The sequence below is a fragment of the Castor canadensis genome, chromosome 2 (genome assembly GCF_047511655.1).
Source record: "Castor canadensis chromosome 2, mCasCan1.hap1v2, whole genome shotgun sequence".
Classification (NCBI taxonomy): domain Eukaryota; kingdom Metazoa; phylum Chordata; class Mammalia; order Rodentia; family Castoridae; genus Castor; species Castor canadensis.
The window spans coordinates 60,283,198-60,297,730 of NC_133387.1; the positions used below are offsets into that span (position 1 = coordinate 60,283,198).

General features: G+C 34.3%; 1 protein-coding gene across 4 annotated transcripts in view; it reads left to right on the forward strand.

Annotated features, from left to right (window-relative positions):
- Hgf (hepatocyte growth factor) overlaps positions 1-14,533 on the forward strand; it is a 66,303-nt gene that overhangs the window by 27,104 nt on the left and 24,666 nt on the right. For 3 of the 4 annotated variants that reach the window (XM_074064877.1, XM_074064878.1, XM_074064876.1), the window contains 2 exons: positions 9,263-9,437; positions 11,170-11,297. The exons of the other annotated variant lie outside the window; for it this stretch is intronic. In XM_074064877.1, the coding sequence (XP_073920978.1) occupies positions 9,263-9,437; positions 11,170-11,297 (303 nt within the window). The remainder of the gene's footprint in view (positions 1-9,262; positions 9,438-11,169; positions 11,298-14,533) is intronic. 4 annotated transcript variants of the gene reach the window in all.

Here is a 14,533-nt window from a genome sequence, read left to right on the forward strand (position 1 = left end):
TTGTGGCAAAAAGAAATTGCTGGCAACTTGTGATGTAAGATGACATACCTTTATTACCTTATAATAGAATTATAAGAAGGTCAGAAAGAAATAAAATAAGGCAATAAGCATCGAGAAAAACAAAGTAAGAAGAGGTGTGAACAACATTAAGCGGCAGAATGTCCAGTATATATTATAAATTGAATGTAGTGGGAAGTGAAATGGGGGAAGAAAAAGTCTAAAATATTTCAAGTTATTTCATCTACCCAAGTGGATGCATATATGAGAGGCATTAATCTGAGGATAAAGAAAATAACTTAGTCATGCTCACATTGGAATGAGTGCTTGGCATCTGTATTCTTGCCATATCTGAATTCAGTCTTCTCTATGATGTCAGCAATGTCATAAGTGAATAGTGACAGCAAGGGCCTTAGGCATAAGGCCTCCCCAGTGAGCATACACAGAACCTGATGAGGGTTGTTTGGTCCTTCTGCCAAACATTCATTCAAAAAATTTTCTGAGTAGGCGTGAACAAGATAGACCAGGTTCTATTACAAAATTGAGATTTCAGAACTTTAACAGTAACAAGTAAAACAAAAGCTGATTTTTGTCATGTGAATATTCATATATCCATACCTTTTAGTGTCAAAGTTTGAATACTGTTCTCAGTTTCTTTTCTGCTGAGTGAACTACAAGCTTGTTTCTGTCATTTTGCTTCCAAGGTTCCATCTTACAGTGTATCGCTAACAATGAAGGATGAATGTTGTTATTGTCTGCATATCCTCTGGCTTTCTAAGCCTTCCTCCATATTCCTATCTACCCAAATGTCAGCAGCCCACAAATATTCCTAGTATATAACTTTTGACAGAATTCTGAGCATATGGAATTTTAAGACATTGCAAACATATAACAAGATCGAAAGTCCTATAAAATGCCTGAGTGAAGTACTGATTTTCCATTGTCATAAGTTCATATTCTCAATAAGGTTGCTGTATATATTAATTCAATGCCTTCCGGAGAGACCAAATATGTCTTCTAAAGGGAGCTACAATAGGTCTCCCAGAGTTGCAAAGCTCCCTTGTGACTGATGTCTCTTAAGAAATCTCACTGAGATGGAGGGGGTGAATTCAGCTATGAGATATATTAGAAATTTTGTAAGTGTCACAATGTACCCCAGTACAACATTAATAAAAATAATTATAAGAAAAAGAAATCTAACTGGTTATTTAAATCAGTTCACAAGATTCCTGGACTGAAGACACATATATATACTTTTAACATTGTTGAAAACTTCAAGTTATCTGTATGGATTATATGAACCATTATTTATGTTAGAAATTAAAACAGAAATTAAATTAATTCATTAACAATAATAGTAAATATATATATAGTTAATATATTTTTATTCCTTTAATTTTATTTTTGACTTTTTTTTCTGATTTCCTTATTAATTCTGCAGTAGAGTCTATTCTGATGTTTAAACTCTTTTAACTAGTTTAAAATCTAAAAGTCTAGAATAATCCTAGACTTGGCCTCTTCCTTCATACCTCACATTTGATCCATCACCAAGTGCTGTTTATTTCATCTTCTACGTCTCTTAAACATGGTCATTTTTGTTCATTACTGCCTCTATTAGCTCTCAGAATATTATTTTTCATTGTGGATATTTGAATGCCTTTCTCAGTGGAGTTGCCTCTATATTCACTATTTTCTTCCTCTAGTCCCTTCTCCACAGTACAAACAGAATGGTGTGTTCAAAAGTCTGCTGACATTCGTCGTCCTTAGCATATACATGCTGTAATACTGCAATGACTTCCTTTGATTCTAGTATAAAACCCAAACCAAACCATCTTTTATTCCTACATGACCACATAGCCTACCAACTTGAAAGTAGATACTACCACTAATGAAAAGTGGTACTTTTTCATTTTTCTTTTTCACCATGTTATTTCTTCTACAATTTTTGATTTTTTACACTCACAGAAAAAGACGGGAAGATTTGCTTGATACTTCCTCCCATCACCTCAAGTAATCTCTTAAGTTTCATAAATTCCTAGGCTGGTTATGTTTAATTGCTATTTTTTAGATTTCCTTTTACCATCAAAATAGATAAATTTTGTCCGATTCCACTTTTATTTTTTCCTCTTCCTTTTCCATCCTTTTTTTTTTCTTTAAGATTCTAGATACTTAAGTGTCTAGCATCATTTCAGAAGTGATTTAAACAGATATTTCATAACTAAAGATTTTAATCAGGGTATTGCAGTGGACTGAACTCTTACCCCTACCCCCCAGTTCAAATGTCAAAACCCTAAACCTCAATGTGATATATTTTTGTGGTACTAGTCTTTGAACTCTTTACCTTGCAGTTGCTAGGCAGGTGCTCTACCACTCGAGCCACTCCACCAGCTCTGTGATTATATTTTGATAGAGTTATATTTTAAGGTGGACTCTAATCCAATAGGATTGATGGCCTTATAACAAGAAGATAGTTCTCCCTTTCTGTTTATCTATCATGTGAGGATAAGGCAAGAAGGTGCCATCTGCAAGCCAGGAAGAACCCTCACTAGGAACCCAAGGCCTTGATCTTGGATTTCCTAGTCCCCTTAATCTTGAACAGAAAATAAAGTACTATTGTTTAAACTACTGACTCTGGTGATATTTTGTTATGGCAGCAAGAGAAGACTTACATCATTATGTTACCATTGGTAACAAATACAAAAAAATCCTTTCTCTTAGTAAAAATGGACATTGACCTCAATTAAAGAGAATATGATTATCTATCAAAATTCAGTCTGCTTGTAAGCAAAGAAAATAATTGTAACAAATTTTTTTCCTTCTTAAAGAAAAGTGATTGTTTCATTGAATTATTAATTAATCCAAGAACAGAATAAAGATTCATAGAAATAAAATTATATTGTACTCTGAGTCAGGGCGAAATAATGCTATCAATACCCTTTCTCAAGGGAAAAATCTTTTACTTGGACATCGTTTCCAAGTCATCTTCTAAGAAATAAGACTATAGAATTGAAGACCTTTCATGAAAGTCTTGTCTCCTGAGCATTTTGTACCAGAAAAAGTCTTGGACAATGTCCAGGGAAAAGTTTCAGATATGAATCCTGGCTTCACATGGAAAGCAAACGTGCAAGCAATTTGAGGTTTGTACTTTGGAGGTCTTTACAACTTTCCCATGTCAATTTTAAAACAAGAAGCCCTTTTACTTGCTGTGAGTCTGATCCTGCCTCTGTGGCTCAAAGTGTACAAGTACTATTGATGGGAGAGTGACTTTATATGTGTAGTCAATCTTTAGGAACCATCATGAAGCAAATCCCAAGTGTTTCAGTTGCTCTTTAGTAGCTGAGAATAAGAAGTAGTGAATTGAGTTGAATTGCTCCAAGGGGTAGCCAGGTCTTTTCTGTTGATCTATTAAACAACTTGTCTTATCTATAACAAAAAGAACAGCAGTCCTTTTGGCAGGAGTGGGTGGGTAGGTGGGGGTTGGGGAAAGACTATAAATATAAGGCTTTACTTATCTCCCATATAAAGCTTATAAAGCCCTGATTGTGGCTTTTTGTAATGTACATATGTACTTAAATTCTTTACTTCCCATTGATAGACTCCTGCCCGGACCATGAGCCCTCTCTGCAGGTCTTGGACCAGCCCTTTGCAGAGAAAATTGATCAGATTCATTCATTTATTCATTTATTTTGAGACACAGTTTAGATAGCAAAGACTGACCTCCAGCTTGTGATCCAACTGCCTCAGCCTCCCCAGTACTGGGATTCCAAGAGTGCACCACCATGTTCAACTTGATTAGAATTATTATTTATGACTTTTTTTCTACTGACTCTATCTCTTTTTGGAGTACAAGATGTTTGCCCCAAGAAGTAGATAAGTTAATGCTCTTTCTCTCAAAGAATTTATTCAAACAAAAACAAATATTATAGCAACCAGATCACAGTACACTCACACCAGCAAAGTGAAATTAATGTACCAGAGGCGTACATTGTATTTGATCATTTTTTAACAGGAAAGTTAATAATTTAAATAGCAAATGTTGTTTTCCTTAAAGTATTTTCAAACAGAAAACTTTGTGTCAATCATCAAAGGAAAACATTCCTTCATTCCTAGGCCACTGAGGATCCTATAAATATCTTTGCATCTGCTTCCAAAGTGTGGCCACCACTGACACCCCTGGCAAAATATTTTATTTGTGAGGAACTCTCAGAAGAGTTCCTACTATTTTCAGTGTGAACTTGGTAGACATTCTTGCAAAAATATTTATGTATGTGGTGATGCTGTATTTTAAAAACATGTTGCTTTATCTCAACTTGATCAGCTTCAGCTGATACTTGGCGATGTTTCGGTGCTTCTTTGACACTTGGTTTGGCCACTGGAGACTCTTCAAACCTCTCCCTTATTCAGGTCCCATGTTGAAGGATTAAGTACAAAGAAATGCCTTTCCCAGTATTTAATAGCCCTTTCCAAACCAATTATCGTGAAGCATTTGTTTTGCTTTTGCACGAGGTTTTGATATTTATACAGTAGGGGAATGGAGGAGTCTATTTTATTGCAGCTCAGGAATCATTCATTTTATTTGAAAAGTAAGTATGAGAGCAGCAAAGATCAAACATTTATAGCACAATTAGATGGTCTATGTACAAATTGTTCACCATGGTCCTCATTAAACAGTTTCACAAAGTCCTTTAATAGCTCTTATTTATTGATGAGACTTACTTACATACCCTGTTGTGCTCATGTATCTGAATTCATCCATATTATTTATTCTGTACATTGCCTCCAGAATCAAGCAGCTTTTGTTTATGAGATCACTGCTAGCAGCTGAATGTCAAATGAGACAAAAACAGATGTACTAACTTCAGTAGATACTTTGTACTTGAAGAATAAACTAGCTGTGCAGTGATTATGTGTGATCAAAATTATGAGGAATATTTCTAGTAAAAATAAAACTTAAGTTATTTAAGATTATGTAAAGTATTGACCCTTCTGAGAATAATAATAATAATAGCATCATTTGGATTTTTTGACATCTTGATTAGGGCCAATGAAAAATTACATTTATTTGATAAAATATTTGACTCATATGCAGTAAACATTTGTATTCTGTAATTTGGAAATTCCAAAAGCAATTATTTTCCACTTCCAAATAAGGTAAGTAATCCAAATTATTTTATTCAAATCTAAAATTTCCCTTTTAATTTAATCATTTTTTATGTGTGTGACTATACTGACTCTTTAAGAAAAGTTTATGTCAAAGACTAAAATATACTAATGAAAATTTAGAAAAACTATTCAGTGTAATGGTTCACATTATGAGAATTTTGTAATTACTGTTTTTTAAAGTGAAAGATTCTTTAATTAAATGTGGTTGGGAAGTTCTGCTGTTAAGATACAGAGTTAATAATAAAATACAGGTCTCTGAACTTGACACTGAAATTTTAGTGAATGATGTTTTCCTCAATATTTTTATACAGGTGGTCTTTCCTTTAAGTTAGGGTTTTTGTATAGATTTTTTTCCTGATCACAGAGATGTCTAAAATTAAAAAAAAATTGTTCTTTATTGAGGAAAATATGTGTCTCCTATTAGTGTTTAAATTTCATCATCCCTCTTGGTATTTTCTGATGATCTTGTAGTTGCTTACAGTTGCTCAGTGTGTCTGCCAGTTACTGATTTCCTGATGAGTCCTGATAGTTCTTCACTTACTTTAACAATCTCCCTTTTTATAAATATACTGAAACTTGTTTTTGAATTTAAGGTTCCATATATTGCTTCAAGTTTTGCCTCTCATAGGTTATTTATGCAAGAGAATAACTTTAAAAAGTTATCTATAAAAAATTACTTTGAAATTTCAATCATCCTTGTCTAATAACATTCTAACATCTAATCTTATATTGATACTTAGGCTGAATGTTTTACTCTACTGCCCCCAACCCACGTAATGGTCAAATCTTCAACCATATCTAAATATTTTATTCTTTTCTTTTTCATTGTCTTGGTTTGTATCTGTCAAGTTATACTAATGTCCAACTGAGGCCAACAGGAAAAGGGGACCAGAAATTAGAGAAAAGGTTAGATCAAAAAGAATTAACCTAGAAGGTAACACACACGCACAGGAAATCAATGTGAGTCAACTCCCTGTATAGCTATCCTTATCTCAACCAGCAAAAACCCTTGTTCCTTCCTATTATTGCTTATACTCTCTCTACTCTCTCTACAACAAAATTAGAAATAAGGGCAAAATAGTTTCTGCTGGGTATTGAGGGGGTGGGGGGGAGAGGGAGGGGGTGGAGTGGGTGGTAAGGGAGGAGGTGGGGGCAGGGGGGAGAAATGACCCAAGCCTTGTATGCACATATGAATAATAAAAGAAAAAAAAAGAACTCAAAAAAAAAAGTTATACTAATGTCTAAGGAATAGACTGTGTTAATTTTTGATGGGCTTGGCTTTGAACTAGTTTGTCAGAGATGTGATTAGCCCATATCTACCCCATGGCAGCCCTAACAGACATCTGGGTTCAGTGAGACTGGGTTACCTGTGCAGAGAACCAGGACAGCTTGAGAAGAATGGTTTAATAATAAACAAAGAGAACAAAACATACCCAATTAAGTAGAGAAATGAAAGTGAAAGTGAGGTACTCAATGTAGGCAATGAAGTCTGTTGAAAGGTTAATAATTGAAGGGTGTTGGTTCTGGCTTCCCTAATTCTTTGTCAGGACTCTAAGTTCTGACAGGGATCAAGATATAGCTGTCTAAGAGCTTGTGCCCAGAGGTAGGTGTCTTGGTGTCTTAGTCTCTCTTCTGTCACTATAACAGACTGAGTAATTTGTGAAGAGTGGAGGTTTCTTAGGCTGATGCTTCTGGAGGTTGGAAGTCCATGTTGGGAGGTAGCATCTAGTGAGGGTGTTACACTCCATCATAGCTTAGTAGAAGAGTGGAAGAATGGGTAGGCCCATGTGAAGGAGGCAAAACACAGGAGTGGCTTTGTTTTATAATGACATACTCCCATGAGAATGAATTCCATCCTGCAAGAAGGATATTAATCTCTTTTAATGACCAATCACCTCTTTTTTATTTTCTTTTTGCTTTAGTTATTTTTTGGATAGGGTCTCACACTTTTTGCCATGGGACATCCTTGAACCATGATCCTCCTACCTACACATCTTAGAGCTGGGAATCACAGGCTCATAAGATTGTTAGTTTGCAGGGGGAGATTAGGGTCTCCTTAACTTTTTGCCTAAGTTTATCTACAATCATGATCTTCCCTACTTCTACATCCTGAGTAGCTTGGATTACATATGTGAGCCCCTTCCCAGGCTATCATCATAATTTTTTAAGATGTGAAATACATCACCACAAGGTTGACTTGGTTTAGAGTTATCACCATTCCAAGACTTCCCTCATAATACTATCTCCTCAAATTAATTAATACTGAAGTAAAATCATCAGAAATATTAGTAACTTAATAGCATTAATTTAGTGAAATATAGTTCCCATGAATACGTTTTATTCTATATTTTTTCAGAGATCTTTAGGTAATATTAAATTCATGAAGGACCTGCATAATCATCACCAACATTTTCTATGAGTTATTTCCACTCTGATGATTATTGTTTTTCTGGACCAATATCTATTATCAATAGCACTAGATACTAATTTTCTATGTGGTTCTCAATGAGCACTTTGGCCTCAGACCTCAAATCTCAATCCTATTATCTATGCCTCTTGAATAGTTGGAATTATAGAAGTACACTAGCATATCTGGCTTGCATTTTGAGATAGGATATCACTAACTTTATTGTCTGAGCTGGTCTTGAACCATGTCCTCCAGATCACTGCCTACTGAGTAGCTGGGATTATAGGCATGGACTACCATGTCTGACCCAAATTTAAACATTTTTAAGTAAGCTGAAGCAAATTTATCAAATGGAAAATTAGTGGAAACCTGTAAACACAAAGTATTCCAGTGGTTAGGTGATCATTAATGTAATCCTCTTTTTCTCCACAAAGCTTTAGATAGTTCTACATTTAGGCTATGCTTAGTTTGCCTAAGCATATTTATGATAATGAATGAAATGAAACATACAGAACCTAATATAATAGTTACATGTGTGAGAGAAATAAATACAATTGAATTTACAAGCCATTTTCAATCAACTTACATTGTTAAATATAGAAAACTTTCATAGGCATTCCTAATCTCTGAAAGCAAGTCTAATTTTAGCTTCTCCTTTGTTAAGATGGTACATCTAATTCAGAATGTAACGAATCAAAGAAATTTGTTTAAGTCTTAAACTGTTTCAGATGTTTTAAAACTTTGGTTTTATCCAGAGACATCTTACATGGCCATTTAGATTATAAAAGTGCTGGGAGTTTACACTGACTTTATCGATCTGTGTTCTCTTGAAGAACAGTTATGAATTTTAGCTGCTTCAGACTGTTTTTCCTTTGGGAGAGGGGAGAGGTTGTTTGTTGGTTTTTTTGAGACAGATCCTCACTATGTAGTCTAGGCTGGCCTCAAACTCTCCATCCTCCTAGCACCGCCTCCTGAGTTCTGGGATTACAGGCGTATATTACCATACCTGCCTTCCAGGCTGTTTTGAGTTATATTTTGATTAAATGAGTGAATTGTAGACACAAAAGGGAGATTCCATTTGTGGCAGAAATGTAATTTTGTAGGTTTTTCAAATAGGGTGTTTTTTTTTTTTTTAACATAGTTACTGAAGGTTATATGGACATCATGAAATGTGGTAAGCATTTCATGCTTACCACATAGGAAATTGGTCTTCCTAGGAACAACAAAGCGGGAAATTGGTCTTCCTAGGAACAACTGATTTATTTTGGATGCCAATAAATTGATTTGGAAAAAAAGTTTAATGTATCAGTTTAGAGGGTATTTATCATAAAGAAAAATCGGGGATAATTGTGTTGCTGACATTGTATATATTGAAGCAACTTGATTTTAGGGATAATAGTACTATTATTTCAGAAATACTGTGTATTCAGTATATATGTTATACTGATATAAGGAAGTAAAATGCCTTTAAAGAAGTATTTAAGAATAAACCAATTTGGGTTTTGAATGAAAGGTAGCTTGGAATAGTGTTAATTTCTTATTCCATTTAATTATTTAAGTTGAATTTCTTATTCCATTTAATTATGACAAAAACTTAGAAGTGCATGAAAAATCCTGGTAACACAAATGCAAATGAACTCTAAGGGTTGATGGCATGTGGAAATATCTTATTCAAGTTTACATTTCTACCAATAGCTCACAGTACTATGAATGACACTAATATCCCTATGGAAACAACTGAATGCATTCAAGGTCAAGGAGAAGGTTACAGGGGAACCATCAATACTATTTGGAACGGAATTCCATGTCAGCGTTGGGATTCCCAGTATCCCCACCAGCATGACATAACTCCTGAAAATTTCAAGTGCAAGTGAGTAAATTTAGGGATATGTTATAAATTTCAGTAGGCCCCAAAGGAAATGAATGAAGCACTGGTTACTTCTTACTGGTTCAGTATTAGCAATTTAGGAATTTTAATGTGCCCAGGGAGATTATTTCTCTATTCAGAGACTTTAATTCCTTCAGTTTGGGATTGGGCCTCAAACAGGCATTTAAGAAAGTATTCCAGGTAATTTTGATACAAAGGGTTGAAGTGCTATGCTTTGGAAAACACATCTCTAGGTTGTCTCTAGTCACAGCCTTGCTCATGAAGTTCTTTTTATTAGTACAATTAATGTAAAGATAGTCATGCATGCTTCAGACTGGTGCCTCCATAAATTTTCATGTTAGCTTGAGGGAAGGCATTATATACGTTTTTTCTCTTATATACATTTTTTCTCTTACAGGAGACGCATATCTTGATTTTAGTTAACATTTTGACAAGTTTTAAAGATCTGAGAACAAAATTCTTTTTAGTAGCCTCAATTATTTTCAGTTGTTTCTGGGTTAGTGAAAAGTGGGAAGTCAAATAATTATTTAGATGAACCAAGCCAAAAAAACTGGCCTTGAGTATGAATTTTGGAGTTATTACATACATTCTCTGTGTCTGCTTTTTCAGCATTTGGTTTTTGTTGGACAGACACAGCCTCAGTGCCATGTGTTTTTAAATTGTCCACCTTGTTAGGAGGAACTTAAAATGATTGCTTTTGAAATTTAGAACACACATGTCATTCATGTTGGCTTTGCTGAAACAGCACCTATAAATAACATATATTGGCTTTATGTAATTGGCTTTTAATAAGAGAGACTAATATTGCAAGAGAAAGCTTTGAGCACTAGTAGGCCACCCAACTAAAAGAAGAGGTGTATGTGTGTACTCTAGCTAATTCAGTAATTTATTTGTTCAGATAATAAACATCCATGTGTTAAAACGGTTTTCATTATTTTATAATGACAAAACTTATAGCTGTTATTCTGGTTTTGCTTCTCTCATTTCCTTAGTAGAAATTCACTCTATATTCTTGACCCATATGTTTCACACCTCAGAAATAAATAAATACCAAAATGGAGAAAGTGAAGAAAATGAGAAAAAATTAGTTAAAAGGGACAAAGAAGAAGGTATAAGTGCCATTCACAGTGTTGCTACCTTTTTTGTTGGTGGTATTGGGAATTGGACTCAGGGCCTTGTGCAGACTTCTCTAAATTTAGAAAGAACTACTTTTTAATTAAAAGGAATCTGTGCAGCAAAATAAATTGTCAGAAATACAGAATTCAAGGAAGAAGTAGCGCCTATTTTTTTTTTTGTGATGTTTCAATAGTTAAACTTCCATTTTGAATGAGAATAGTTAGTGACTGCTAATAACTTTTTCTGCAAGGAGATATACACATTGTTTCTCCATTATATAGGCTACAAGAAATGTACCAGGTTGAGAGTCCAAACCTTGAGAATGAGTGAGAAGAATGTAGTGACCAGCTTTCCCTCTCATGGAGCAGTATTGTCTGTGCGGAACTCCAGGCCTTAGAGGACAGGAAAACTGACATCTGACAGTGTTTATTAAGTGATTTGGGGTGTGTCCATTTCGTACACTGCATTCTAGGTTGTTAGAACTATCCCAAGTCCACACACTTAGAACTTTGTTTATAAACATGCATACATCATGGGATTCTAGAAACGTCATAACGCTAACTTCATCAATTTACATTAACATGCTTATTTTTAATAGGGACCTAAGAGAAAATTATTGCCGAAATCCAGATGGGGCTGAGTCACCCTGGTGTTTTACCACTGATCCAAACATCCGAATTGGCTACTGCTCCCAAATTCCAAAATGTGACGTGTCAAGTGGACAAGGTAATAGCTGACATTTTGCAGTATGGGCATGATTAAATTCAGGGGAAATTGCTAAAGAGAGGGCACATTCCTAGCAGAAGCTCTACTTCTGGTGGAACTGCTCTTGCTGGTTAGCGAGGAGGAATCTCAAATCTAACTGGATTTCTTTTACATTTTCTTTCACTCAACAATTATGTATGTATTCACTTATTTATTTACTTTTTTATTTGAGTGCCAGGCATAGATATATCAGTGAACACAACCAAATTCTCTGACACCAGAGAACTACATTCCAGAGGACAGAAAACATTTAAAATAAAAATGGTTGTGGGGTATTATGAAAGTTTGTGGTAAGTGCTAGAGGGAAAGCTGTCCTGGAGTGAGAGGAGGGAGGTGTTGTCACATGTACTTTAATGGTCAGGGAAGATCTGGTGGATTGAGGTAACATTTAAGGATAGCTGGAAGAAGTGAGGGAGCAGCAGCATATACCATGTGCATTAGGCACAGAGGACATTCTAGTCAGAGGAAACCACAAAGACACATGGCATGAGATGAGAGAATTCTTGAAAAGTTAAAGGAGATGGGCACTGGTAGCCTGTGCCTAAAATCCTAGCCACTTGGGAGGCTGAGGTCAGGAGGACCATATTTTGAGGCTAATTTTAGCAAATAGTTTGTGAGACCCCATGTCCAAAATAACCAGAGCAAAGTGGACTGGAGGTATGGCTCAAGTGGTAGAGTACCTGCTTTGCAAGTGTAAAGTCCTAAATTCAAACCCCAGACCCACCAAAACCAAACAAAAAAGTTAAATGAAAAAATAGTGATATCATGGTGGCTGGGTCAGAATAAGCAAGATGGAGATTACTGGGAGATAAGGCTATAAAGTCAATTGGACTAAAATCACATTGGCCTTGTAGGAACTGTAAGGAGTTGCAGTTTTACTTTGGAAGAGAAGAGAGTCTTGTTGTAGAGCTCTGAGAAGTTATGGGATCTAGCTGGAGTTTTAGCTGGAACACTCTGACTGCCTTATGGAAAATAGCCAGAATTTTCAATAAGGATTAAACTAGGATACTCCAAGCAAGTGACGAGAGTGACCTAGACCTGGGTAATAGTAGAGATGATGTGTGTTGGTGAGGTTTGGGATAAAATACCATTACACTGGGAATTACAGAGGCCTTGAAGGTAACTGTGTTAGGGAGTTTCTTTCCAGTGAAAAGTCAGATTGAAATAGGTTTAAAAAGAAATAATTTATTAATGACTAATAATAATGTTGAACTCTGGACATTTGTTGATTTATAATAAATTGAGAAGTATGGTTTTTAAAACATCATACTCTATTTCACCATGGTCATGGTCATCCTTTGATCATACTAAAAGACCTAATCCTAACTAAAAAGCTTCACTGCATAGATTTAAAGTCTATATATTTCTCTAGTCTTTAACTTTTTCTCCAGTGCCAGCATGCATGAGAAACTCAGAAGACAGAGTTGTAGAGGAAAGAGGGGAGGAGTCCCTTGTCAGTCAATTTCATTATTCTTTGGCAGGTTTTAAATGTTGGTTGGAAATAAAGTTGAAACCAACAATTAAGGGACATTTGGTACCAGCTGAATCTTCTGCAACTCTGTGTCATTCACTTGAACAGTTGCTGGTAATTTGTGAGTAACAGAAGGAAATGAGAACAATTGTTTTGTAAGCTGTTGATGTGTATTAAAATGTTTTTATATACACATATGCCACTTACAAAAGACTCAGGTAATAGAGTATGAGAATTTTGTATTTGAAGATCAAATGGATGGTATAGCTTATCTAATAAGTCCATTCAACAATAGATTTAAGAATTAGTTTTGTCAAATTTTAAAAATTTGCTCCAATTCTCAAAATGGCACAATTGGAACTGAATCTGACTCTCCTTATAATGATCTTTACATTATTCCATGTTTTCTCTCTTTAATTCATTCTTTAACAATTATTATATTATTATTCTTTTTGTTTTTTTCTTTTTTTGGATGGTACTGAGTTTTGAACTAATCCTTCCTAGGCAGGCACTCTACTGCTTGAGCCACACCAGCCCCATATTGCCATTCTTTAACACTATATAGTACCTCATATACGCAAGAGTATGCAAGACTCTATGGATATATCTATGAAAAAAGCATAGACCTAATATCAAGAAATACTATTTACCAATTCAACATTCAGTTGTGAAATTATACTGACATTTATGATATTGTACTGCCAAACTAATGGTAGTCATTGTTTATATATTTATCATTTGTCTTTCTCTCTATCTACCTATCAATCATCTATCTTTATTTCTTTTTCTATTCAGAAATCTATACAACATATACATACATGAAAGGATGTTCTTACTTTTCTTTATTTAATAAGAAATACAAGTTTCACTAATAGTTTAATGAGTCAGAAACATTTTTTAAACTTTACAACATCAGAATTAGAATGTATACTATGCTCTTCTAATTGGATATTAAATACCACTATTAATAGAAAAAAATTAAAGTAATAGAATTTCTTTAAAGTGTTGATAAATACTACTTATCACATTTTATGAGATGTATTTATGACAGTAAATAGAAGACAGTACATAGCTTTAAATACTTATATCAATATCATAAAATGATGAAAATATTAAATTTCGAACTATAAGAGTTGAGTAAACCAAATGAAACATAAGGAAAAAAAAAACGACAGGAAAACAGACATTAATATGCTGGAGATAAGGAAATAATTGAACTAATGAATCAAAAGGATGAATTTTTAAAAAATTAACAAAATAGATGATTAGCTGAGTCAAGAAAGAGAAAAGGAAAAAATGTATAAAATAACAATTATTAAGGGAGAAATAACTATTAAGCTAGGAGAATTAGGAAACACTTTTTTCAACTTCATGTAAAAACTTTGAAAAGATAGATGAAATAGCTGATTTTTTTTAATGAGAATTATAGTTCCTTGACCCTGATAGAGAAAGACAGCTTAAGTAGATTGATTCCTATAGAAGAAATTCAGAAATTTTTTAAAAAGCTATACTATCAAAAGTACACCCACACCCAGATATACACATAGACCAGATAAGCTCAATGATATACATTGCCTCAAATCTTAGTAAAATTTTCAAACTGTTTTTACCATGCAAGTATAATATTAATACTCAAACATGATTAAGATAGCACAGGAAGAAAAACAACTATGAACTATATTGTGACTATCAATATAAAACTCTCAAATGAAATTTGAGATTCAAA